General features: G+C 39.4%; 1 protein-coding gene across 3 annotated transcripts in view; it reads left to right on the top strand.

Moving 5' to 3' along the window:
• Positions 1–1,462: 1,462 nt before the first annotated feature.
• Positions 1,463–26,602, top strand: part of VPS54 (VPS54 subunit of GARP complex) — a 58,705-nt gene continuing 33,565 nt past the window's right edge. The window contains exons 1-10 of one of the 3 annotated variants that reach the window (XM_044454638.1): positions 1,463–1,922; positions 2,865–2,988; positions 3,190–3,299; positions 8,349–8,510; positions 14,469–14,710; positions 16,910–16,988; positions 19,541–19,575; positions 21,730–21,861; positions 23,337–23,722; positions 25,668–25,794. In XM_044454638.1, the coding sequence (XP_044310573.1) occupies positions 8,375–8,510; positions 14,469–14,710; positions 16,910–16,988; positions 19,541–19,575; positions 21,730–21,861; positions 23,337–23,722; positions 25,668–25,794 (1,137 nt within the window). In that variant the 5' untranslated portion in view covers positions 1,463–1,922; positions 2,865–2,988; positions 3,190–3,299; positions 8,349–8,374. Of the gene's footprint in view, positions 1,923–1,993; positions 2,132–2,864; positions 2,989–3,189; positions 3,300–8,348; positions 8,511–14,468; positions 14,711–16,909; positions 16,989–19,540; positions 19,576–21,729; positions 21,862–23,336; positions 23,723–25,667; positions 25,795–26,602 lie in introns of those variants that run through there. The other 2 variants (XM_044454637.1, XM_044454639.1) reach the window with 2 other exon arrangements.

Here is a 26,602-nt window from a genome sequence, read left to right as displayed (position 1 = left end):
CCCTTCTAGCAATGTAATACTCTGAATTTTAAGCCTTAAACAGACACTTCTCAATGTTCTCCACCATCTCAAAGCTTCACTGAGTATCCCACTGTTCCAGAAAGGAAAAAGATATTGAATGCCCCCCACCCCCACACATTTTCATTGTACCTCTTTGGAGCACTTACTGCTGTGGTTACTGCAGGTGCACAAATTTCCCCTCCATTTCCTTCCCTGTCCTTAAATAGGCAAAATTTCCTTTGCAGCCATTAAGTTTGAGTATATTTATGCATTAGAAAGGTCAAGGAAACTACAGTTAAACAAGGTATTTACTACCCAAAATAACACAAATGCAAATCAACCTAATGCATTACCTGCTCCTACTATCAATAAATCATTTAAGAATATAGTTACAACAAAGCTTTATTCATGACACAGTCAGTAACATGCACTTCAAATACAATTTACTTATCTGAATGCTTAAAAAAGTTGCATGCACTATATAGGAAAAACCATATCTGAACTGAATATGAACCTGCAAGCCATACTAAAAAACTAGAGCAGCCCATTGTAAGACATTGTAACCATGGATGTTTCCAATTCAACAAGTAAAGGACATTGCCAAGCTTGATAGAAAGTGAAACTTCTGGAACATATTACTGGAACACGTTGTCTTAACCTGGAGGATGATCAATTCATAAGTCTGATTGCACTCATACCTATTATTTCTTCTTGGGAATTTTCCTCTCCCAGCATTCCAAACTGCCACTCTTGATAGCCTTTTAACATCACAAATGCTGATAACAGCAGAACTCAAAATGTTCAGCACTAAATATATTGTCAGTCCATTTTTCTTACTTATTTTTTACTTAAGAGCCTGCAGCAAGCAGAACCTCTTATTGCTTTGCTCTTGTGCCAGTTTACTTCCCCCTCCACCACCCATGCATATATTTTCCATGCACATGTCTATCTTCCTCCCTTTACTCTGTGGGTGGGAGGGAGCCTTCTTGGTACCAACTATGCAGAGCTTTCCCAAAGGAAGCTAGCCTGTCCCCCTCCTTGTTGACCTTTCACCATGCTTGCAAAAGCACAGCTCTTCCAGCAGCATCTGGAAAACCTCTGTGATAATTTTATAGCTTTATTGTATTTTTGTTGTTTCTGTCCTCTTAGCTGTGTTCTATGTTTGCATTTGTTTCTAATGTGTGCTTATGAACTATGAGCTGCCTTGATGATCTTTTAGATGCCAGGCTGGGATACACACGAATTATATAAAAGTATTAAAATCTCGCAAGGCCAGGCCTGTCATGAGGTGACTTCCTCAGACAGCTGCTTCGGAGTTATCATGAAAATGCAGCTTCACCATTTATCATCGCTGAGTTTTTCTGACATGGAAGAATGCCGCCACTAGCGGGGGTTTTGTTTTTCTTTTTCCTCGGGCGTTGCGTGCGAGAGGGAGATTAAGGGAGCACACCAAGAGCGGCGAGGGGCTTGGCGTTCCGCCTTAAGCGGCCAAACGTCTCGGATCGGGCCCGCGTGCTTCTCCGTAGTTTTCTCCACTCCATTGGGCCAACAGCAGAGCTCTTCAAGCGAGCAAAGCCCAGCTCTTCGCTGTCCGATCCGCGTCCCCTCCTCCGCGGCCTCCCCACCTGAACCTCCTCTTGGGAGAGGGAGGCGCGGCGGCCTGCAACGCCTCGACTCCAGCGCAGAGCGGCAGCGGCTCCTCCTCTTTCTCCCAGGCAGGGCTGCGGCAGAGGCGGTGCTTGCCAGTGGCCGGTCCGCTCGCCGCTCTGCCGCCGCCGGTTGAGGAGCTTCCTTGGGCCGAGCCGGGAGAAGGAGTCATCCATGATAGCGACGTGTCGCTTTGGAGGCGCCGGGAGATGCACTAGGCCGCGACGACGCCTTGGCGTTTTCCACGGCCCTTCCTGCTTCTACTGCTGCTGCAGGTATTCCGCTGGTGCTGCCGGATAGCTCGCCTGCCCCGATATGAAATCCAGGCCAGGAAGGGCGAGAGGGGGCAGCGAGCTCCGCCAGCACTGCTGCCTTACCCCATACGGGATTTCATTCCCCGAGTAAGATACGGCGGCGAGAGCTCGTCCCTCTCACAGAATCCTTCCCCTCCACAGCTTGTAAGGAGCAGCCCAGCCTACCTGAGGTAGGCCGGCTTCGTATAGTACACCCTCTGCCTCTTGCACGCTCAGGTTGATATTCCGTGCACACCGCTTGCCCTGCACTTCCTTGGTGCGGTGTGCAGGGAATATGCTCGACTTTCATTCCCATCCTCTTCAGGCTGCCTGCTCTATACACTCTTTTCTTTTGCCTCCTTCCTTCCCGTGTCCACGAGAAGCTGTCTTCAAAGCTTTCCGTACCCTTTTACAGAAGATCTCCCACCCGCCAGCGACTTCATCTCCTCCTTGTGTGTTACGTGGGATAGCCTTTCTACTTGCTGCTGTGGGGGCAAGTTGACTGTCTCTTTAACTGGAAGCTAATGCAGCACTGTTTGCAAACAACCCTCCCTTATTTTGTCTCCCACATTCTTCCTTCTGTCAGGCCCCAGGGAAGAAATTGCTCATTCTGCTGGAGACATGTTAACCAATGTAGATATGCTCTCATTCTTATCCTCTATCCCCCACACTGGAAGAATCTGCTAGCATAAACCCTGTTCTAATATAAAAGGACAGCTGTAAGCTTCATCCTGGACAGGACCAGTGGGTGCTTAGCCCCATCATAGGCACCAATATGTCCATCTAGAATTTTTGCTTAAAAAGCAGGTGTTAATATTTGACACATAACCAGATCAACTTAGGGCAGCATTTCCCAGCTTGGTGCCCCTATATCTAAGACAGAAGCATGTTAACTTCATGAATTATTATTTCTTTGATCTTTAGGTACAAGTTATGTTGCAGGGTGCACATATTTCTGCTACAAAATGTGAGATGACAAGAAAATCATGGGAGCAGTTTCATGCATATACAGATACTGATATAACTATCCTGTCTCCTGGAAATGAAAGTGAGACAAATTGCACCACATTCATATTTATAAAGGGGGGGTGTTACTTGTGGTTAAAAAAGTGGAATTGTACTGAATGTGTCCCTATCAGTATAGTTGGCGGTATTGTTGCTGTTATATATTTTTTAAATGACTTATTCCCCTTTAGATACTTTGTTTTACCCTTACTAAATATCTTTTATGCTGTGATCTTTTGTTTAGAACTTGGAAACAGTCATGTATGGTGCAGTTCTGCTATATTTTTAATTAATGGAACTGGAAGAGATATGAGGTCTGCCTTATTGGGAGATTCATGGAGTTCTGTCATTAAGGTATGCAATCTTAGTGATGTAATATACATTTATAATTCGTAGCATATGTGAAGAGTGTAGTGTTCATCTCACTATTTGTAGATTTTTATAACTGATATTAGGAGCAGGCTTTTCTTAAGTGAACGATGTGAACACAAGCATCAATAATTATGCATCGTAGCTTTTACTCTGTTCTTGACATCAAGGGTAATTGAACTGGGCAATCATAACCTATAATGGATGGATATTTTAATTGCAACATTTAACAAAGCTTGAGGCTATAATAATAGCCAATAGTCAACATATTGTATCACAGTATTTAATAAAATTCTACAGGAATTACTGAGATGGAATAAGTCAGAATTCTTATTTTTCTTTATAAATTTTATTTAATAAAGCTTTTATATATTGTCTGCATTAGCCAAATGGCTCTCCAAATGGTTTACAATAAATTTTAAAAGACCCAATACAGCATAATATACATAGGTCTAATATTGACCATAACACACCAGTCCCAAGCCAATTAAGATACATAAATAGGTAAATAGAAAACAATCCCTAGTGATCCAACAACAGTATAAAATGCAGTATAAAATGGCTTTTTTCTCATTTAAGAATTAAAACACTGGACAAATGAACAGGCTTGGCCTGATTCCAAAAAGCATAAAGATTCAATGGCAGGCATTGGGGTGCCACAACTGAAAAGCCCGTCCCCTAGTGGCCACCTTCCTTACATTTTTTTCAGTGGAGGATATTAAGGTCTGGGTTGGGATTTATGGAAGGAGACATTTCAGATATCCAGGTCCTAAACCATGTAGGGCTTTATACATCAATGTTAAGCCCCTTAAAGCAGGCCTGGACTTCAGTCAGTAATCAGTGGAGATGATAAAGGACAAGGGTTCTGTGATCTTGCCCCCCAGTCTTTGTGAATAGGTGAGCTTCCCATTCTGTATCAGTTCAAGTTTCCAGACTGTTTTCAAGGGCAGCCCCATGTAGAGTGTGTTACCAGGGTGTGGATAATTGTTGCTAGGTTCTATATATCCTGCCTTTTTTTCTTTTTTAAATAACTCAAAGCAGCTTACATCATTCTCCTTCCCCCGCACTCCATCTTTTTCCCACAAATACAACCTTTAGTAGGCTCAGATTGTGGGACAAAATAAGAACATTGATATCTGGAAATTTATTTGGAAATAGGAAAATAAACTCTCTAATCTAAAGAAATCAATACCTGGATTGGCAAGGTGACATATTGCTACAAATGAAATATATAAAATTACTGGTACTCACAGCCAGTATTGGAAATGCAAGAAGGACCTGATTACTTTTTGTTACTTAAGTAGTGACTTGATATTTTTCATATAATTTTGAGTATTGTTTATGGACTGCCATCCTGTACTCACTTGCTTGTGAGTAGGTCCCATAAAAATCAATGGAACATACCTCTAAGGAAATATGAATATAATGGTGCTGCTAGGTCCTATAATATTTTATTGACCTTTGTATATGAAATTTCCCAGTGGCCTGTTGTAGCTGTTACCCTGTATGACTAATGCAGCTGGAGCCTTCCTTGCTAAATATTGCAGGAGGAGAATGGGGTATTTCAGGATGCTGTTCTTGCTAAATTAACACATTGTGTCCAAACTAAAGGACAGAAGTAAAGTGTTTCATTCTGAAACTAGCAAGTTTTTGTAGAATATTAGAAAACACTCATTTCACATGTTCACAATGTTATGCTCAAAATCCTACAAGCTAGGTGAAGGAGGACAGCACAAAAGCTGGCTTGAAACTCAACATTAAGAAAACTAAGATCATGGCATCTGGTCCTCTCACTTCCTGGCAAATAGATGGGGAAGAAATGGTGGTAGAGACAGATTTTATTTTCCTGGGCTCCAAGATCATTGCAGATGGGGACTGCAGCCAAGAAATTAAAAGACGCACCTTGGGAGGAAAGCTCTGGCAAATGTAGACAGCATACTAAAAAGCAGAGACATCACCCTGCCGACAAAAGTGCGTATAGTCAAGGCTATGGTTTTCCCAGTTGCAATGTATGGCTGTGAAAGTTGGACCATGAGGGAGGCTGAGCGCCAAAGAATTGAGGTCTTTGAATTGTGGTGCTGCAGAAGACTCCAGCGAGTCCCTAGAGAAGATCAACCCTGACTGCTCTTTAGAAGGCCAGATACTGATGAAGAAATTCAAATAGTTTGCCCACCTAATGAAAAGGAAGGACTCACTGGAGAAGAGCCTAATGCTGGGAACAAGTGACGGCAAAAGAAGAAGGGGACGGAAGAGAATGAGGTGGCTAGATGGAGTCACTGAAGCAGTCGGCATGAGCTGAAGTGGACTCCTGGGGATGGTGGAGGACAGGAAGGCCTGGAGGAAAGTTGTCCATGGGGTTGTGATGGGTCGGATATGACTTCCGGACTAGCAACAACAACAGAAAACAAATAGGATGACTTGCAGGAATCAGTTGGGAGAGTAATTGGTGCACAGGTGATGCGATCCTGCCTATTATCTATGATTGCAATCAAAAGGATGGTTACCTCTCTTTTTAGTTATAACCATAAACCCTGTTCATAACCCAGTGAAAGCACTTAATTCAACACATATTAAGACATCCTTTCCCACTCTTGGGCTGGGCATCCTCATGTGTGCTATAGATAATATGCATTTGGCATAGTCCTCATCCTAACCTGCTTTTTAAATGAAACATAATGAAAACTGCTGATAACTATTTTTCAGCCAATTATTCCTCAGTAGTTTTAAGCATTTTTTAATCCTTTGAAACTTCTACCTTGTGGTATCAGTCTTTATTTCATCATTTTGTGCTTATTAATATCTCTGTATTTTGCATCATTATTTATTAGGGAAGTTGATTATTTTCTAAAAATATTAAACAAAACTTTTTTAAAATACATGAAAAATGTGGATAAGAATTCTGTTAGAAAGAAATAAAATATTCTACTCCTATCAGGATGTTCATTGTCTACTATTACTACTGGATCAATACAGGATATGATTGGTACAAGTCGTACATCTTTGCCAGTTTCATCTTTGGCATGGATCTCAGGAAAAAAGTGTGAGGAACATTCTCCAACAAGCCGCCTAACCCTAACCTTAACCCCCACCGCCACCCCCTTCCAAGATAAATTACTGTTTCCCTTTTCATGATGTGCCCAAAGTATGAAAGCTTCAGTTTCATCATTTTTGTTTCCAGTACAAGTTCTGTCTTGATTTGTTCTAGGACCCACTTGTTCATCTTTCTCTCAGTCCAGAGTATTAGCTCTCCTCTAACACCATGTTTCATTTTCCTGTTAGCTTTCTTCACTGTCCTGTATTCACAGCTGTACGTGGTAATTGATCTTGAACACTCCAGTGAGATGTCCTTATACTTTATGATCTTTTATAGTTCTTGTTAGGATTTAGACTGATTCAGTTTCTGCAGCTTGAAACAGTTCTGAGCAGCGTTTCACTTTTCTAATATCTTAGTTTCTTCCTTATAGGATTCCTCTTTGAAAGGTTCTGTCATCTTTCATGCATTTCAGTTTTCCCATTCTGTGATTTAGGTTGCTAGCTGAGGGAATCAGCAGGGTCCTCTGCTTATATGACGAGAATTGAATTGCACAACCTTTGCATCTTTGAATGTTTGAGAAATCAATTAGCTACAGCATCCTCTGAACTTCACTAATTTAGAATGTTTAACATTGTGATACAAGGGAATATATCAGGCTAGGGCCAAATGAGTAGATTAAATGTACTTCAGAGGCCTTTGTTTCTAGCTGAAGCCAACTTGATGCTGCACAAATACTTTGCTGGATTGACATTTACTTACCCATTTTGGTGCTGGTATTAGGCATTCAATACAATGTACCTTTGCCATGGAATAGATGAAGTTCATCTGTACATGAGGAGAAGGAGCAACAGGTTTTAGTATAATGCATTGTACTTTGTCCAGACTACCTGATACAACGTGTTCTTCCAACGTGTCTGTCCTCCAGCATGTTGGCTGCTGATTAATTCTGTTTACATAAATCAGTTTATGTTTGAACAATCAGCATTTGACATTTGAAGATAGATCTTGGTTGTATATAGTGAACTGGGGCAGAGGAACCATAGTAAGAAAAAATATCTAGGTGCACAATAAGGATTTCTTTTCTTCCTGTACAGATAGATACAAGCTAATTTAGTCACTTTAAATTATTGACAATAGAAAATAGTCCAGCATATTTTTAAATTTTAAATTTACATCTCACCTCTTTCCTCTTGCAAGCAACCTACAGTGGCTTGCAGGGTTTTTTGCCTCCCCACTGCTATCCTTACAACAGCCGTGTGCAGTCATGTGGATAAAAGGGAACAAGTTGGGCTACCATTCAGAATTCTTTCTGAGATACAGTTCAGTCCTATACAGTAGTGCAGTCTATTCTGAAATAAGTTTCACTGAGTCCAGTGGGACCTACCCCTAGGAAAGCTAGTGTGAAATTGCAGCTTATACTATAGTGCCCTCTTGAATTATAGCTGCTTTGGTTCCTACCCACTTGCCTAGGTATAGATTCCAGAAAAATCTCTTGTTTCTTGTTTGCTGATTGCATGGCAATGGCTCATCTTCAGCTCTGAGATGAACTCTAGAAGGAATATGGGCAATTTGCTAATCAATAGGTTTGCTAAGTGGAGGCATTTGGCCTTACAATGATCTCAGCATTGCAGTGCCAGTATCCAGAGGACCTGACCTTTAGCTTTAGCAAAGATTTGCAGCTAATTGTAAAGGGGAGGGAAATTTCTTTCGCTTGGACCCAGATGGGCCAGTCCAGCCCTATCATAACATGGGGCACTGTGGTTTTCAACCATTCAGGCACTGCAGTACTTTAAGTTTTGGGCTAATTTTTTGTCTAGGGTGTTGGGAGGGTGAGATAAAACAATTTAATCTTCTTTTCCCATTGCTGCTATTGTAGTTAATTTCATTTATTATTGCTGTAATAACTTTCTGTTTATGTAACTCATTGTTCTATAAATTAATAATTCTTTCACAACATCCAAACCAATGTGCACAAATATATTTTGTTTGCTTTAATTCAGTACTTATCCAGTGGTGACTTTATGCAATGGCCTCAAGCCACCGGTCTTCACCAGTGCCTCAGTCAAAGAGCAATGATGCGTTCTTTAAAAAGGAAATGGATTCTGCCAAACGCTTTCGACCAGTGCAGTCGCTGCCGGATGTATGTCCCAAGGAACCCACAGGTAACACCAGTAACAGAAAACTTGGAACCAGTATTCAGAGCAGCACTAACACTTCAGCTAGGCTCAGATGACATGACAACCCACCATCGTTTGTGGGCATCATGTCGTATGAACAAGCTGTACTTCATCCATGGTGACTTGTTTTTTCAAAAAAGCTATGCTGCATTGCCTGGGGGTTGCTGTAGGGCTGTGGTCACCGATTGTGGGTTTTCTTGTCATCGGAACAAGGACAACACAACCCACCATGTTTGAGACACTGAAACGGGGGACTACTTAGTGAAAGTAATAAAAATTCTCTTGCTGCTCTTGCCAAGCACCTGTCTCATGACTGTCATTATCAGCTGTCACCAAAGTACCCAATGTGCACTTCAGAGCAGCTAGCAGAGTTTGTCTGCTCTCCTCAGTGCACTTGTCAACCAATGTCATTAGGAAGGTGGAAGCAGTTTGACCTGTCCCCAAGCCAACAGAGGATCTGGACAAAAAGGAAAATTATTCCTGAACAGTCTTGCCGGTTGTTTGAGAGGTCTCCTTTGCAGCAGCTGACAAAGATAGGAGCGATCTGCTCCTCCTTGCTGAGGCAGAAAGTGCTGCCTTGGCAAGGAGAAGGGACATCTTTGTTGGGCACTCCAGTGGAAACCCTATGAAGCTGCTAGCAAGAATGGCAGGGATCTACTCCTCTTTGTTGAGGAAGCATCCATTACTTTGGCAAGGATGTAGGAGCATCCTTGCCAGTTGCTGGAGAGGTCTACTCTTAAGCCACTGGCAAAGATGACATGATCTTGACAGAAAATAAGTGCTTGTTACAAAAACAGGCTCTTTCTGGCAACCCCCCCCCCCGCCCGTGCTTTTGCTTTTGGTGATTGAGTCACCTTCCATGAGGTGGTGAGGGGAAGGGATTTCTATCCTTGCTTGGGCAACATCCTTAGGGGCTGCCCACTGCCCCTTTGCAGAAAGTGGCCCTCCCACACATTGGCCCCAAGGTTCTCACTGTCTTTCCAAGCATCTTCACTTTGCAACTGAAAAGTCATCTGCCTGCCTCTGCTTCTCCACCTCTAAGGGAGGAAACTGGGGCCCCTCTCTACATCCATGGGGAAACAGCTTTTGCCTTTCATCCTAATCTGAGGTCTCAGGAAAGAGAAAAATCTTTCTTTAAAGGGAAACAGAGTTAAAGGGAAATGGAACTGAACTGTCAAAGGGACAGCCATGGCAGGCCAGAATCAGCTTGCAGCTGTCTGAGAGGGAAGACTTGGGCCTCCTTGTGGTGTCCTCTGGGATACTCTGAAAGAACAAAGGAGAGCAAGGGAGTGAAGTACCCACAGACTCACTGTGAATATTCAGTGAAAGCATCTGACCCACAGTGGGTTGTTGTGGCATCCAAACAAGGTTATGGCAAGCCTATATCAGAATTAAGTGGATGAGTAGAAGATATAGCATTAGTTACTTGGCGCACTACCAGTTTCTTAATACATTGTGTAGTACCAAGGAAGTTTCTTTCCACAGGAATTCTTGGGAACAAGCAAGAATTTTCCCAATCTGCTATGATTAGCAAGTTCAGGTGGTTTCCATTTAATTTTTTTTAAAATACCCACATGTTAAAAAAATGTAGTTAATGATTGCTGTCTCATCAGATCAAATTTTCTTTAACTCTCAGTCATTTGAGGATGCTTAAGGTGTTCATATAAACCAAACTATGTGGTCATTAGGAAAGATACAGTACCATAGGGTGCTTGAGAAATGGAAGATAAGGACTATTTAAATCCATAGATAAATTATGACAGACTCCCAGATAGTCTGGGAGATAGTTTGGACTGCAACTATTGGTCTTAGCCAGCATGATGAACTCCCAAGATTCCTGGATGTTGTAGTTAAAAACATTTGTGTGGCAGCAGTTTGAGGAAGGCTGCAATACACTTTAGTTTCAAAGGTAGCCTTATTAAAGTCCGTAAAATGCAATCTGAATTTCTAGGTATTAATATTTAAGGGAATGGGTTCTTCCTAGGACTGAATAAAAAGCAACTGCTTTTGTCAAAAGATGGCATGAAAAGATGACTACATACAGAAAACATACTTATCAGATTCTAAGAGACAGTTCTTGAAAGTCAGGTTCTGAGGATTGGAAGATAGAGGCCTTGGTGTTTGGGGAACAAGTTACAAAAAAGCAAACAAGGAAATCACCCTGTGTCCCAAACCTTCTAGTTGTTTCTGAATTGGAATCTGAATCCTTGTGGCTTATCCTTTGATGATATAAAAGTTCATAGTTTGCAAAAGGATAACACAATTTGCAACATTCCCTTGAGAAGTGAACAAATTAGTATGTTGGCAAGACAATCCAAGCAGGGTAAGGCATGTAGAACCTAGTGTAGGTAACTGCATATCTGCATAATAAGAAGGTAAGTTAGGATGTAAACAGGATGTTAGGATGTAACATGTTGGGCAGAGAGGCTATAGAGGAAAAGGCTTATCTGGGGAAGGATCCCCTATCAATATTCATTCCACTTTGCTGACTTCCTGAAATGGAGTATGAACTTCTTAAAACAGGAAACAAATGTCCGCATGTTTTTTAACCAAGACTCTTACCTGCCTGTCTCTATCCATATTGTGAAGTATATCAGTGATCCCTCACGTTTCACAGCAAGAAGGAACCCCAGCGTCACATGCACCCCAGGGTCAGCCCTGAGAACTCAGTCAGAGGGTGCTGAAAAGAAATGTGATATATCTTCATCTAAAGGATTAACAATCTGATTTTTTGGTGGTGGTTGTTGCTGGAAAAATACCCCGGATACTTATTTTTATGACAACTGCACGCAGCTGCATAGTAAATTTAAAGCATATCCTGTTTTCCTTCGAGTTTTGGATGTTTCATCATTTCCAGAATCCCACTAGACTCCACCTAGCAGGGTGAAAGTGAGGAGGAAGCAGTGTTTGCCAGTATTTTTCTGTTTCTTTTTATTTATCCATTTCCTCCTACTGTAGGAGGGAAATCATGAAGACCAGCTCCATCCAATTCAGTGCCTCCCATGCACCACCTACACCAAGCTTCCAGTCCTCCCCCTTTGCATCCTCTGATGTGATAAAAGTAAGAGACATGGATTTTTCTGTTGAGGCAGGGAGGAGGATGCAAGATCCAAGCGGTGAGGTGCTGCTCCAAAGACTATAGAATAGATATGCCCTGTTAATTCCTTGGCGACAGTGCCCCAATATGGAATTCTGTCCCTTAGGAAGTTAAACAGGCCCTATCTTCGTTCAGTTTTACATGGGGCTCTACATTTTGTTCCAGATGGCTTTTTATATTTAAAATGTGTTGGTTTTAAAGATTTTGTTCTGCTCTGAGTTCTGCTGTTTGGCTGCTTTAAAGTTTTAACTGTAAGTCACCTTGGTAGCCCTATATGGGACCAAAGGTGACTTGTATTTTTATAAATGATTTCTTGAAAAGAGAAAATACATAGGTTTTCCCTCTTTGTATTAGAGTTAATGGTGAATAAGGAAACCTATCAGCTGATTATTTCTATTTTCTCTAGGAATTAACGTAGGAACACATAAGAACACTGCTGAAATGGCAACCTTGGCAGTTCTTTGTCTCAGAAAGCAAAAGTACTAATTTATCAGTAGCAGGGCGTGGGGAAGAAGATCATGTAAAGCCTTCATCTTGTAATACCTTGGTGGTGTCAGAAATGTTACAGCATTACCCATGTCCACGCTCTTGAGGCATTGCAGAAAGTTAATTCTTCAGAAATTGTGCTAATCCTGATGTGAGCGGGTGCCATGATATTTATACATGGGCACATAAATATATCTGTACTTTCTGAATGCTCTGAAAATGTGGTATATAAATATAATACATACATACCAAAGCATCACAAAGTCACACAATTGTTGATTAACTTGTAAATAACTTGATTAATAATTTAAGTGAACTCTCACTGGGGGATAAAGAAATACCAATTTATTTATTATTTATTTATTACAAGCATTTATATCCCGTTTTTCTGCCAAGTGCTCAGGACAGCTTACACAATATTATAGTCCCAGTGACCACATTCAGACATGTCACTAAAATACAGCTTAGCATTATGTGCAAGAGCACAGTGGTACCTTGGCTCATGAACTTAATACGTTCTATGACTCTGATCACTACCCAAATTGGTCATGAGCCAAGTCAAATTTCCCCATAAGGTTCAATGTAAATAAAGTTAATCCGTTTTGTAAATATTTTTTTTAATCACAGGGAAGACGGGCATGATTGCGAGCACGCTTCGGCAGGAGACCGGCACGATCATGGGTGTGCTCGGGGGAAGACGGGCATGATTGTGGCCATCTCACCCCCCCCGAGCACGACCATGGCCATCTCCCTCCCCACAAGCATGACTGCGATTGTGCTTGTGCAGAGAAGACAGGCACAATCGCGATTGTTACCCAATGCAGAGTTTGCGACCTGAGGAAAAATGTTCCTGAAATTTCTGTTCGCGACCCGATTTGGTCGGGAACTGAGGCATTCATGAGCCGAGGTACCACTGTATTGGGATTAAGAGGTCTTCTCTCCTTTTCTGGTGTGCTTGTGCTGAAGGAGATTAGAAAGTGTGAGAGAATATGACATTAAAAACAATTACAGTGCAGTTGCATTTACAGTAAAATGTTAAAAATTAGTTTCAGAATCATGCCATTTTTGAAGCAATGCATTTTACTGTTAATACTCAATCCCTAATTTTATTCTTATGCTCTGCTAATTTGGCTTTGAGTAGTCTGTAGATTTTCTTGAAATATATTAAACTATAGATCTAAAATGTATAAAAGATTGTAATTTGTGAGTTCATATTATTTTCTATTGTGAGAATTCTCAAACTATGGCTGATAATTCTGCTATACCTAAAATCTTTGATAACTGAAATGGTTCTCTAGATGCGGATTGGTATGTGCTACTTCAATCCTATCACTGGTGTTTCAGGATATTCTTCTCTGAGCACTAAAAGCAATGTAAATACCTATTGAGAATGGTAAGAGAAGTCCAGAGAAGCCTCTTTCCGACCCACCATTGCTGAACCAAACTTGCCCAGTAGCCAAGCTCAGCCCCTGCGGCAAAACACAAGAGTAAGCAACACAATTCACCCAAACACGGGATCATGTTCAAAGAGTTTTTTAAGACAGTAGGAAAGGGAGAGGGGGACTAGTAAGTTATAGCAAAGAAAAGGGAAAGGACTAGCGGACAGTGGCAATAATACGAAGCATTAAGAATGACTGATGTCCCAATCCAGAGCACCCAGGCTCCTTCTTGAACCACAGGAATAAATCAATAAAACTACCCCTACTCTATAAGTTACCGAACATAGATCTTATTTATTCATACATACATGCATACATGTGTAGTAGATTTTTAACCTGCCCTATTAGCCACGTGGCTCCCTGGGTGGGTTACAGGCAATCATATTTCCTTGCTGTGAAGACTTAGGCAGTTGGTCGGGGAGTAACACCTCACACCAGATCAGGAGCCAATAGGAGACAAAGACTTTCCAAAGGCAGGTTTTTTAAACTCCATTCTCCCAGTGATGGAGTCATGCCAGCCAGTCACTACAAGGGGCACTGTCCTCCCCAGCTGCCAGTAGTTCTCACAGTTACTGCCCAAGGTAACAGCTTCTGTGATCTTCTGCGATAAGCCTGGGAGCACAAACCACTCCCTCATCCCTGTCCTCAATCCTAACCCAAACCAACTAATTTCTAGAGAAGCCTTCTATACCTCCTGAGGCCTTCTCTACAATAATGTGAAGAATGCATTCATTGTGCTTGTTTCAGAAACAATTTTGTAGTATAAATACAGAAAGACACATAGCCAGTAACACACATTCCTATACTATACATTATTTAGATATATATGTGGTTTAAATATATATTCTAATGCAAGAATTACCTGTACTAAAGAAATGCATGCCTTTTAAAGTTAATTATCTTTTTTCTTATCTCTTGCAGGTGATCGTAGTAGTTTATGTGACAGCCCATCTTTAGTTGCGGATCAGCACAGATGGACCATCTATCATTCCAAAGTAAATCTCCCAGCAGCACTAAATGATCCTCGATTAACAAAAAGGGAATCTGATTTCTTTACAAAAACATGGGGACAGGATTTTGTGGACATAGAAATTGTGCCTTCACTCTACCTCCCACAGATCAACAAGGAACATTTTGCAGCATACCAACAGGAAATTGTTCAGGTAATGGAAAAAGCAGTACCTACATATACTAGTCTCATCTGCACTTGCTGCCACAAATTAATTACTATTAATAGTTATTAAAACTCCATCTATTATCTGCAAATTGCTTAGTCCAAGTTAGCATAACATAATCAAACCAATTTACAGCAGAATAGTCTTATTAATGTGAAATAATTTGGATAAAATGTGGATAAAATGTGATGACATAATAAATATTTAAAATGTGATTTCTTTAATTTCAGCTGTCATATCACATTAAATCTGGATTTGTCATATGTGTTAAAACTGATGCTTATATTTTCTTAAAACTGAAGTACAATAATCTATCAAATGCTGAATTAAAGTTTGCTTTTCTTTGTGAAGGACAGAACCATGTAGAAAAGAACCAACTTCTAAATTTAAACATTTTAAATGACTCAAGAAGTCATGCATTTTATTACTGTATTCTTCCTACTAGACCCAGAAACCTGCAACTCATCACAGGTGCTAGGATCTAGGACAGTGGTGGTGAACCTATGGCGCGCGTGCCACAGCGGGCACACAGAGCCCTCTCTGTCAGCACCCAAGCCAACTCACCCCAGCATTACCCCATCAGCTGAGCATCGGATAACAGTGCACATAGGGGCGATGCGCATGCTTGAAAGGAGTAGCGGCGCCAGGCGATGATGTCATGAGTCGCATCTCATTAGCTGCAACTCGTCCGAGCTTTCACTTGGCCAGTCAGTGTGCTGCCAAGACTACACACACACACACACACATATATTTGCTTGGACTGGCTGTGAGTTGTTTTTTCTAAAGTAAAACCTAAGTATTCAGGGTTTATTGCAGTGTTGGCACTTTGCGATAAATAAGTGGGTTTTGGGTTGCAGTTTGGGCACTCAATATCTAAAAGGTTCGCCATCACTGATCTAGGATATGGGTTCATTGAGATGTGTTCTTATATCTTACTCAACCCATATGAATAATCTTGCTTTCCTATTTTATGTTGTCCAAAGTATGTAAGTCCTGGAACATGTTCAGTTCTGAAATCATTAGTAGTAACAGTGCTTCCAGCCAAGCAGTATAAACAATTCACTTTCTGTCTCATGAAGAAATACATTTTTTCAGTAACTAGTGACACTTACTGGAAAGTTCTGAACATTTGTTATAGGCATATGTTCATTGCATGATCAAAGGTTTGGCGTATGCTTCTTGGTTATATTAGGGGCTCATTCAGGCTTAACAATTTTAGAGTAAACACTGGAGTAAGCATCACACAACACACACACACACGCACACACACACACACTTTCCCCTTCTCTTGTATACTGGTTTTATTGCTTCAGTTCTGGCTTGCTTAAATGCCTGAAATGGGAAACGGGAATGTGAAGCTAATCTGCCCGTGAGTCAACTATTGATGAACAAATTGTGAACAGCCATGTTTTTGCATCTTTCATAGTTAGTGGTAAGAAGCATGCTGATGGAAAGGAGATGCAGAAGTCATGCTTGTGGACTGTGGGAGCGAAATGCAATGCAAAGGAAACAGTTCAGTTGCATATTTTGGATTGTTTATATAAGTCGCTTTGAACATTCTGAACAGCTGATTCAGTAAATCTTGTATTTCACGTTAAGCCTGAAATGGCCCACAGTTAATGGAAATGTTTACACTGGTGATATTACTTAGATGGACATATGGTAGCATGTGTGGATGCACAACCACACACACACACAAACAATTCATTGATACTTCTAAAAAGAAAGATTCTATATACTGCAAAAAGAAACATGGTTTGTTTTAAAGGCATCTAATAAGCAACTGCATTACTGTTTTTAAGTAGCATGATGACAGTGGAAAGACTAGTTTATCCTGAAATAGATAATGAGTTTGTATGGAAACTTTAGAGGTTGATAGTCCTATTTTGTGTAAATATATTTGGAAGCAAAATCTATTGAGTTCAATGGGCATTACTTCTAGGTAAGCATGTATTGCAAACACTTGCAGAGAAATAGGTGCATGGAGTTGTGTTTAGTCTTATTCTTAAAAATAATTAATAGGATTGCAGTTGTGAATTTTAATTACCATACTACTGTTTGATTCTGTATTTCACTCTGTCAGAGTAATTTTGCAAAAGGTATAACCTTGGACAGCAAATGTGAACAACAAATTGTAAAATATTAGCATTTCATAACCAACATTTTCTTCACCTGTCACCTTTTTAGAAAGAGAAGATTCATGAGAAATGCAAGGCCATTTGTCCTCCTAAAGATATTTTTGACAGGACACTGTTACATACTCATGGTAGGCTTCTGTTTTTCTTCTTGCTTCTTAGTCTTTGGGTACGTTTGCACAACCTAGCATCCTACCCTGCAAATAAACTACACAGTGTGGGTTGTTTGTGGGTTCCCTAAGGCTTGTCTTCCTCCTCAGTCGTCAAAGAAATATCCCAGGGGACTTGCCTCCTCTCCCTTCTGAAATTGCAAGCTCTTTTGTGATCATGGCACCTTTTCTCCCCCTTTTTTGAGTTTATTTTTTAGTCTTCAAAGTGACAGCCTCTGGCAGCACACCCAGAATCCCTTAAGTGGCACATAGGAGAGACTGTCAGTGGTTCACCACTTACTTGTTTTTTATTTATTTATCATAATGAAAAGTGTGCTAATATTTTTGTAATTTAGTTAATTTTTAGTCTTAATTTTTGGCCAGTTTTCCAGAGTTGTACTAGTTGAAATAAGAACCTGGGCCTTATTAAAGTGCAGGAGGCACCAACCATGGACACGGACCAAAAGAACCAGCAAATGAGCTTTTGTTTTTTTTATTATTATTATTATTATTATTATTATTATTATATTATTATTATTATTATTATTATTATTATTCACATTTATTTGACTGCTGTGAGGTATCTTTGTTTGCAAAAGAGAATAACAGCTTTTTTTCCCCCTTCACATGGAGATCTTGAGGACCCCCATGTTTTACTCAGTTACCCAAGTCTGCAGCTACTAAGAAAAGTGAAAATCATGAGAGTGCTCACATTGAAATGTTCACATTGCTGTGGCTGACCTTGCCACAGGTTTGGGAAAAGCAAGAGTGGCATGGAAAGGAATTGTACTGTAGCACAGACAGTGAAAACTGTCCTGTTTTAACAGGCTTTAAATTAAAGTTTCACCACTCTTTAATTTTAAGGGGATAGTAGATTATAGTATAAAGGTTTTGTTCTTTTGTTCTGTGTGTTTTATGTGAAATTTCAATATTTGTATAGTTCAAAATCTGAAGTGCATAATAGGCAGAGGATGTGATATTATAAATCAGATGAATGTATAAGTCATCCTGCCATGTGTTCTGAGGTTTTTACTGTTAATAAGTTAGTAATGTGAGGTGGAGAAGTTCCAGTGCTTTATTTTTGAGGTGATCTTTTCACCTGATAAGAAATGAAAAGAGAAGTGAAGTTGCCACAAAGTCCTTAGTGGAAGAGAGTTGAACCCTCTTGAAACAGTTGGATGACTGACAGCCTAACCCTAACCCAAGCTCCCCAGTGGATGCCTGAAACCACAGATAATAGCAGACACTATATCATTTTTCACAATTTCATGAATAGAAGATTTGTTCTTACCTCTGTGTATGATTTTTCCCTTTCCTTATTAATTCAAGAATTTTCACTTAAAGCTAGCACATTACAACTTCTTTTTGGCACTTTAGGACTTCTCTTTTGGACCAAGGTCAACCATGGTTAAGTGAACCAGTGGATATAGGGATTCCGCTGTATAACGTTCAGATCACATCAAGGCTACAGTCCCATGACTTCCCAGCATTGTTACAGGATTATTAGGATTCCCAGCTCCAAGTTCCTCAGAGGTCCTCTGACCTTGGAGCTGTGATTCCAAAGATGGAGCTCCTACCTTTGCAGCCAGTGTGGAAAGAGAAACTATATCTCTGTTGCAAATTGGCCTTGGAGAAGGTGAAAGGGATACTTGCACCATATCCAGACAATATGCTAGTCACCTCCCTCCTTTTCCACAGTACTATCTAGATAGCAAAAAATGATCATCTTGACAAAATACAGAATGCAGGGTAATGGAAATGACCACCACTGTGCCTCATGCCCTGAAGTGAATGCAGGGAAGCCTCTGTGTTCAGAGGATTACATGCATCAAGGGCAGATAACATAGGATTATGCCCTCTGTGTGCTTTAGAGCTCTCCAGAGCATCGGACAATTTCCCAGTGAAAATCATCCTATGCAAATTAATTTTGTGCATATGTGCTCATAGATAGATTTGCCCTCTAGATCTTTTTTCCATCAAAATTGAAGGCAGAATGGAAATTCCAAATTCCAGCTTGCTTCAGTGTTTGGAGAGTGGGGGAGATGAATAACTTCCTAGCCCTCTTCTCTCTGCCAACTGACCAGTTTCTTCAATCTACAAATGAGGATGTTTTCCCATACCAGGATGTTGTCTTCTCTCTCAAACTGTTAAGGTCATTTTTTTCACTACAGTTTGTCCACTCTCCTAACAAAATATTGCAGTGTAACTGTCTTTATAATATAATGTGGCACTCTCCAAGTCTACAAGAGTATGATCATAAATTATATTGCATAAAGAATTTATAGCATAGCACCAATAGCATTAGCTAACATAGAGCTTCAGGGGGATTCTGCTGCACCATATAATACTGTTGGCAGGAATGTGTGCCAAAGGTCCTTTATGCTACTGAAATGTGATTTTCATTAATATTCCTGTTGACTTGGATACTGCCTGTGAATTTGAAAATCAGTGCGTGGGTGAAATTTACTGTGGAAGTATACAATATAAATCTAATCTTTGCCATAGCATTTCATTTTTATTTTATTTCATTTTAGATAAATCCAGGACAGATCTGGAGCAAGTACCTAAGGTATGATTGATATATTCCATTGGCAACAATTAGGAGAAATCTGTCAGCTATATTATTTGCATATTAATTTCTTCTGTTCTTGCCAATAGGGAAATATTTTAATAGCTTATCTTATCCTTATATATAACAATCTATGTAGAATTTAGATAATTGCTCCAAGGCAAGAAAGAATGTAAGAACAGGAATTCTTCCTGGATAGAATCTTGTGCTTATTCTCCAATCTTTCTTCATCCAAGCAGCTTTTTTCAGAAATTGGTTTGAAAGATCACACCACACTATCATATTGTTGGCTATGTTAATTCAGATACCTTTCTGATTAAACATTTTCACCACTTGACAATATGTTTAGGCATGTGCCAATATGCACATCACTTCCAAATATTGGGAACTGCACTTGCAGGAAAGGCAATTTATCTTGGGGATTAAACCATACCGAAACAATTTTTGTTAGCTTTTTAACAGCAACCATCAATAAAAGGTATAGAAAAAAGGACAGCTGCTCAAAAGCATAATTTTGATAACTACAGCTTAGAACATTAATGAGACTATACTCTGACTTCATTAATGTACTAACCTGTAACTGTTGAAATCATTAGCTGTGAAGTGATGCTGAAATAAGATGATACAAGTTTAGAAAACCATCTTGATCTTGGTACATATTGTTACATTTACCTGTAGAAAAGGGGCCAAGGAAAGAGGAACAGGAGAGGAATAAGGAAAAAAATCAGTTTCTGACAGTTTGGAAATATTTTGTATAACATGCACAGGGATTTCAAAAGCAAGTAGAACCCAGAGATGCATATCAAAGTATATTAACTGAATAGAGAATGGATGACTTTGGCCTACTGAAAATCAGTGCATTGCACTACAGTAGTTTATGCTAGGGTCTGTATGAGCAAGATAGGAATGAACCTGCAAAGCAATGTACTGCAGTATTTGAATGACTGCTCTCTACAACAGAGGGTAGGAACGCAAGCAGTCATTAGTGACAAAGATCACTGCCTAGGATCACCAGAGTTTGCATAGTGCTTGCTATAGGCACCATGTGTTTATTGTCTTGATATGAACAGTCTGTGTGCTCTGTTTCTTTACTTCATTTCTAGAGTTCTTTAAGTTTAGGCTGTTCTAGCAAACTAGGATTAAAGCCAAACTGTTCACTAAATTGGCCACATTTATTTACCTTAAAAATCATTACAGCTTATAACAATTGTTTTTACAAGTTAATTTCATTGTTTCACAGTGACATTTAACTAGGCTGTTTTTGTAACTGGTATGACCATCAAACATGTTGATGATCAGTTTTAGCAAAGCTTTCCACAGTGTCCCATGACATCCCAATGAGCAAATTAGCAAAAAACGGACTAGATAGAAAAGCTATTAGGTGGATCCAAAATTGGCTGCTAAATCGGATGCAAAGAGTGCTCATCTGTGGTACCATCTCAAAGTAGAAGAAGGTAACTAGTGGGGTGCCACAGGGTTCAGTCTTAGGCTCAGTGCTCTTCAAGATCTTTATTAATGATTTAGAGGAGGAATACAAGAAATGATAATCAGATTTGCAGACCATACAAAACTGGGTGGAATAGCAAACAACCTGGAAGACAGACTGAAGATCCAGGAAAGAGCTTGATAAGAATGAGATTCAGTAGGAACAAAGGCCTAGAGAGGTCATGGACTCTCCCACACTAGAGCTATTCAAGAAGAAACTAGACGGTCATGTGAATGGGATAGTGTAAAATGGTGGAGGGTTGGACCTGATGGCCTTCTTGGCCCCTTCCAGTTCTACTGTTCTACAAGTATCTGTTTTTATTCTAATATTTCCTTTTCAAAATCTTCAGTCATTATTTAATTAATATTTAACTGGTCCTTTGAACTTTGTAACTGATCAGATATCCAACATGAAGAGTAAAGCTTTACATGTTGGCACCTATACTGCAGACTTCAGTATTTTACACTAGGTAACTGCATGTATTAAGCCAGTACTGTTCTGAATCACATGAATCATAAGCTGACAAAATGCACAAAATATTTTAAATCAGTTTGAAATCCGTGGCATTATCCTCCTGACCTGCTTGTAAATGATCTGTACTACACAGGCAAATGAGGGAACATCTGTGAAGTATGGCAGTTGAATAGAATTTATGTTTGTTTTCTCAGATTTTTATGAAACCAGATTTTGCCTTGGAAGATCCCTTAACATTTAATGCAGTATTACCTTGGTCTCATTTTAATACTGCTGGAGGAAAAGGAAGTCGAGATGCAGCTTCCTCAAGGTTGCTTCAGGAAAAGGTTAGTCTATTTATTTTCATTGCAAATATTCAATAAATACAACACAAGTTGCCTTATTAAGGTATCATGTAAGGAAGATCCAGATGTTGCATGTACTCCTTTGTCTTTGGTTTTCACAGCTGTGAATATGGCATTGTAGCTAATGTTGTCCTTCTGTTCATGGGAAACTTTGATCCTGGGGAAGTTTTCTTGAACTTATGTAGATGGGTGGTGAATTTTTCAAACTTACCCCTTTTTCCTGCTGACTCAAATCTACTTCAAGAATTTGGGCTATTCCTCTGGAAGGGTATGATGATTGCCCAAGGGGATTCAGGAAGAAGGGTGAATTCATTTCATCCTCCTTCTCTTTACAGAAGCCACTGCTCAAAGATCCTCCCAAGAATGGAAGGACAGCATTGGATAAAACACATGCGCGTGCACACACACACACAGAGTATTTATATTAATATACAGATAAAGCTGATGTATTAACTAACAAGACTGGTTACATTCTTCGCTAAAGAAACAGAAAAAATTCTTTATTGAGAACAAATTATACTAGATTTGCCGGAAATAGTTTTGGCTGAGCTCTTTCAGATTAAAATACCTGCTTTTTCCAGAATGGTGTTTACCCAAATGATGGCCAAGCCTGCTGTGGATCTTTCCCACCCTGTTAGGACAGATGCACAAACTCCTCATTTAATCCATTACATTTCTATCTCGCTTTTCCCTCAAGGCGCTGTCCTCCCTCCCATTTTATTCGTAAGCATCCTGTGAAATAGATTGGTCTAAGAAACAATGCATGCATGCCCTACAATCAGTTAATTTAGTGGCTAAGTCATTTGGTCTTCTCATTACCAATGCCCCCCAGGTTTGCACAACAGTCGCTGCATGTTGAATATTAAGAAGGGCTGTCCACATGCATCAGCATGCACTGCAGCCCCATACAGTGGCCTGTTTGAGCATGTAAACAAGCTCAGTCTGTCTCAACCAAGATGTGTTTAGTATAGTCCAAAGGATGGGGGATGAGAGGAGGACGATACTAGAATAACAGGAGACCTAAAGGCCCACCAGTGCAAAGAGTACGTGTTCTGCATAACTGTTCTAAAGTACAGATAAAAACTAGGTCCAGTTGAAACTGTAAAAGTGGTTTTTGTGTAATGATTTGGCATGAGTCAGAGTAGCACTGTAAATGAATATTTAATGGGAGACAGTTTTGTAACATATTAGGTACTTCCAGTCTTTATTGAAACCTTTTCTTCCTGGAAGAATGACAATATTCAAGCCAGGAGAGACTGTTTTAGTTTCCTTAAAATTCAGTTATGTGTGGAGTTAAAGTATGTTTCAATAGAGCTAATTATATTATGTGTGTTTAGTTATAATCCATAAAGGCAATATGCATATTTTATTTCTATCAAATGTCTAGCATTGCGGAACTGACTTTGGAAGATAAGACCAATCTAACAATACTGTTTTCTTTCTTTTTTCCCCTTAAGCTGAGCCACTATCTGGATATTGTAGAAGTAAATATTGCTCATCAGATCTCTCTCCGCTCAGAAGCATTTTTTCATGCAATGACCTCCCAGCATGAACTGCAAGACTACCTCAGGAAAACCTCCCAAGCTGTAAAAATGCTTCGAGATAAAATAGGCCAAATTGATAAAGTCATGTGTGAAGGTTCTCTTAAAATTTTAAGATTATCACTGACTAAAAATAACTGTATAAAAGCATATAATAAGCTAAAGTTGATGGCAACCGTGCACCAAACTCAACCTACTGTGCAGCTATTGTTGTCCACTTCTGAATTTGTTGGAGCATTAGACTTAATTGCAACAACACAGGAAGTATTACAGCAGGAACTCCAGGGCATTCATAGTTTCCGGTAGGCAATGTTTGGGATTCTATTTAAAATTGATAACTATGGCAAGACTATTAATGATGTAGTTATACCTGTTCTTACTAATGTTCATTCTTTAGATGTCCAAATTAATTCCATTGCTCAATAGGAGATAAATCAGTGACTATTGAAAGAGTAAGAAGGGGAAGCTTATTTTTAATTACACAAAATCCTTAACCATGTGCTTATCTGTAAAGCTCTAGAGTGTATAAACATACATGTTGGAATTCAAGCTTCAGAGTAATCAGAAGAGCGAAAGTTACAATGTGGCGTAACAATTAGCTAGTTGATAAATTCTGTATATGTGGACTGCAGAGCAACTTGTGTAGTTAGCAATTCACCATTTTTGACAAAGTTGAAAGTACGCAGCAGCAGCCAGTTACATACATATGAATCTTTGTCTTTCACCTCTTAAGTGGGATTTAAAGAAGAGGCTACACTTGAGAATTTTGGAAAAAAGTGATTTTATGCAAATTTCAGATATTATTATTTTCTTAAAGGAAATACTAGGAGAAAACATAATGACCATTGAAAGGAGGACAGTTTCATAAAATACAAAACTTTTGCTTGATCAGTCTACCATTCTGCTTACAGTAATGGTTGCTCAGATGTGTCCAGGAAACCCATAAGCAGACATGAAGGCAACAGCCCCACTCCTTTATTGTTTGCCCCCCAGACCAGCTAGTATTCATAAAGAAAATTACATGGACCCAGTTAATACCCATTGATAGACCTAAGCTTATTGAGTTTGCACAAAGGTATTTAAAAGCTATCTTCTGCCAGCAGCTATTGCCATACCTTTGGCAGTGAATCCTGTAATTTATAGTACAAAGGAATGCCTTCTCCTCTGAATTTATTGTCAGTTTATATCACTAAGTTCTAATGATACAGAAGAGGGAGAAAACATGATCCTCATATGTTCCTCCTTTCCACATGCATTAATAAACCTCTTTGTCACCTTTTTGAGATGGATGAGCAGAATTAGAGGTTGTATTCCAAAATTCTAAATCTTTATAAGGATATTACAATTCTTGTGGTCTTGTTTTTCTAAGAACTCATAGATAGAATTTGCCTTTTTCACTGATCTGATTATTTGAATTATTTGATTATTAAGATATCAGCCGTGAATCCAAGATCTTTCCTGGGTTAGTCACTGCCAGTTTAGACACTATCAGTGTATATATAAAGGTGGAATTTGTGCCCTGGTTACTTTACATTGAAACTCATTTACTAAGTTTGAATATACTCTTTAGGAGCTCTTTGCAGCCTGATTCCTCAGAAATGTCATGTCATCCACTATCTTGCCTGAAACTTTCATTTTTGAAAAAGTTAAATAGCACTTGTCCCCCAGTAAAGATTTTTTGCTTTCCTCCACTAAAAGAACTGTCCATTTCCTGCTTCCCTCTATTTACACTTACCTGTTTTTTATCAGTTACTGATTCTTATGGATGGCTGAGCAGAAAAACTCAAATTATTTCAACTCATAAAGCTTTGTTTGAAAATGGACACTGGCAGACTTACATTCTGATATCTAACTGTCTTGTAAATTTAGTTATAAAAGTCTTACCTCTCCCTTCCTTAAGCCCTGTAAGTCCTTTAAATTGTTTCTGTGCTGCCTAGGGAAGCTTTTCTTTGTAATTCAAATGCATGTGTGTTGAAGAAGGTTAACAAGCCCAGAAAATATTTCTCCCTTTGATGAGAATTTCTAACTTCCATTAAGGTCACAGGAGAATTCTCTTGACTTCAGTGAAGGATGTAGCTCATACATACTATATTTTACTCTCTCTTCTATAGTGTTAGTTATTGCTGATAAATTGTCAAGATGGTAATTATATGCCTCTGTATTTTCCTGAATTGTGCTTGCGTGGCACTTTCATACCCCCTCCCTTGATTATTTAACTTTCATCTCTCTCATTTTTTTCTTGAACAGACATCTTGGATCACAACTCTGTGAATTAGAAAAACTCATAGATAAAATGATGATTGCAGAATTTTCTACCTATGCGCACAGTGACTTAACTAGACCTTTGGAGGAGGAATGTCACATTCTAGAAGAGGTACAGTGCTAATCATTTAATAGGTTTTGGATGGTTTCCTTTTTAGGGCAAAAACTGGAACCTGCTCTTATAAATGCCAATGCCATTCACTTCTTTTCTGTATGAAATTAGTTTGCATGAATGGAACATGAATCCTCATACTGACATAAATATTGCTTTTAATTCTACTCTTGCATGCTTGGTATTTTCTGTTGTATTCTTTATTATTGAGGCTATGGAGCATGCAGGGTGTGTAGCCACCATTTTGGATATGCAGCCCCCACTCAATTTGTTGTGTCGTGCAAATCTAACAAGTGAGGTTTATATAAAGGAGAATTAAGCAAGCCTCATATAACTCATTGTCTGTTTTAGGATCATGCAAGGGTTGCTTAACTCTCGCATAACCATCTCTTGCCAAATTCTTATAGTACAGCGATCTCACATAAACATCTATCTATCTATCTATCTAGCCTGGTTCCTGCAGGTTCCATGACTCATTGTGGGTTAAATAAGCTGTGATGTGTGTTCCAAACCTGGACAAAATTATATTCAGGAACTAGGATAAGAAACAACATCGCAGGGACCAAACATTGAAATATGTTTAAATACTTTCAATTAATTGAGGAAAAAATAAACATCTAGGAAACGGGAAAGTCTTAGCATGTTCCTAAACAGTTGCCTGAATATGCTGGATAGTAATGCTAGGCCTGGGTGCAGATGCAGGACAGAACTCGAAATAGCCTGAGCTCTGTACTCAACTTACATGTTTTATTTTTCTTTTGTATTGAGATACAATTGATGAATCTTGTTCAGTTTTTGAATGATTGTC

Source organism: Varanus komodoensis, unplaced genomic scaffold, assembly GCF_004798865.1.
Source record: "Varanus komodoensis strain SLA01 unplaced genomic scaffold, ASM479886v1 scaffold7_3, whole genome shotgun sequence".
Taxonomy (NCBI): Eukaryota; Metazoa; Chordata; class Lepidosauria; order Squamata; family Varanidae; genus Varanus; species Varanus komodoensis.
Note: the sequence above shows the minus strand (reverse complement) of the source record. Positions and strands in the feature narration are given on the sequence as shown.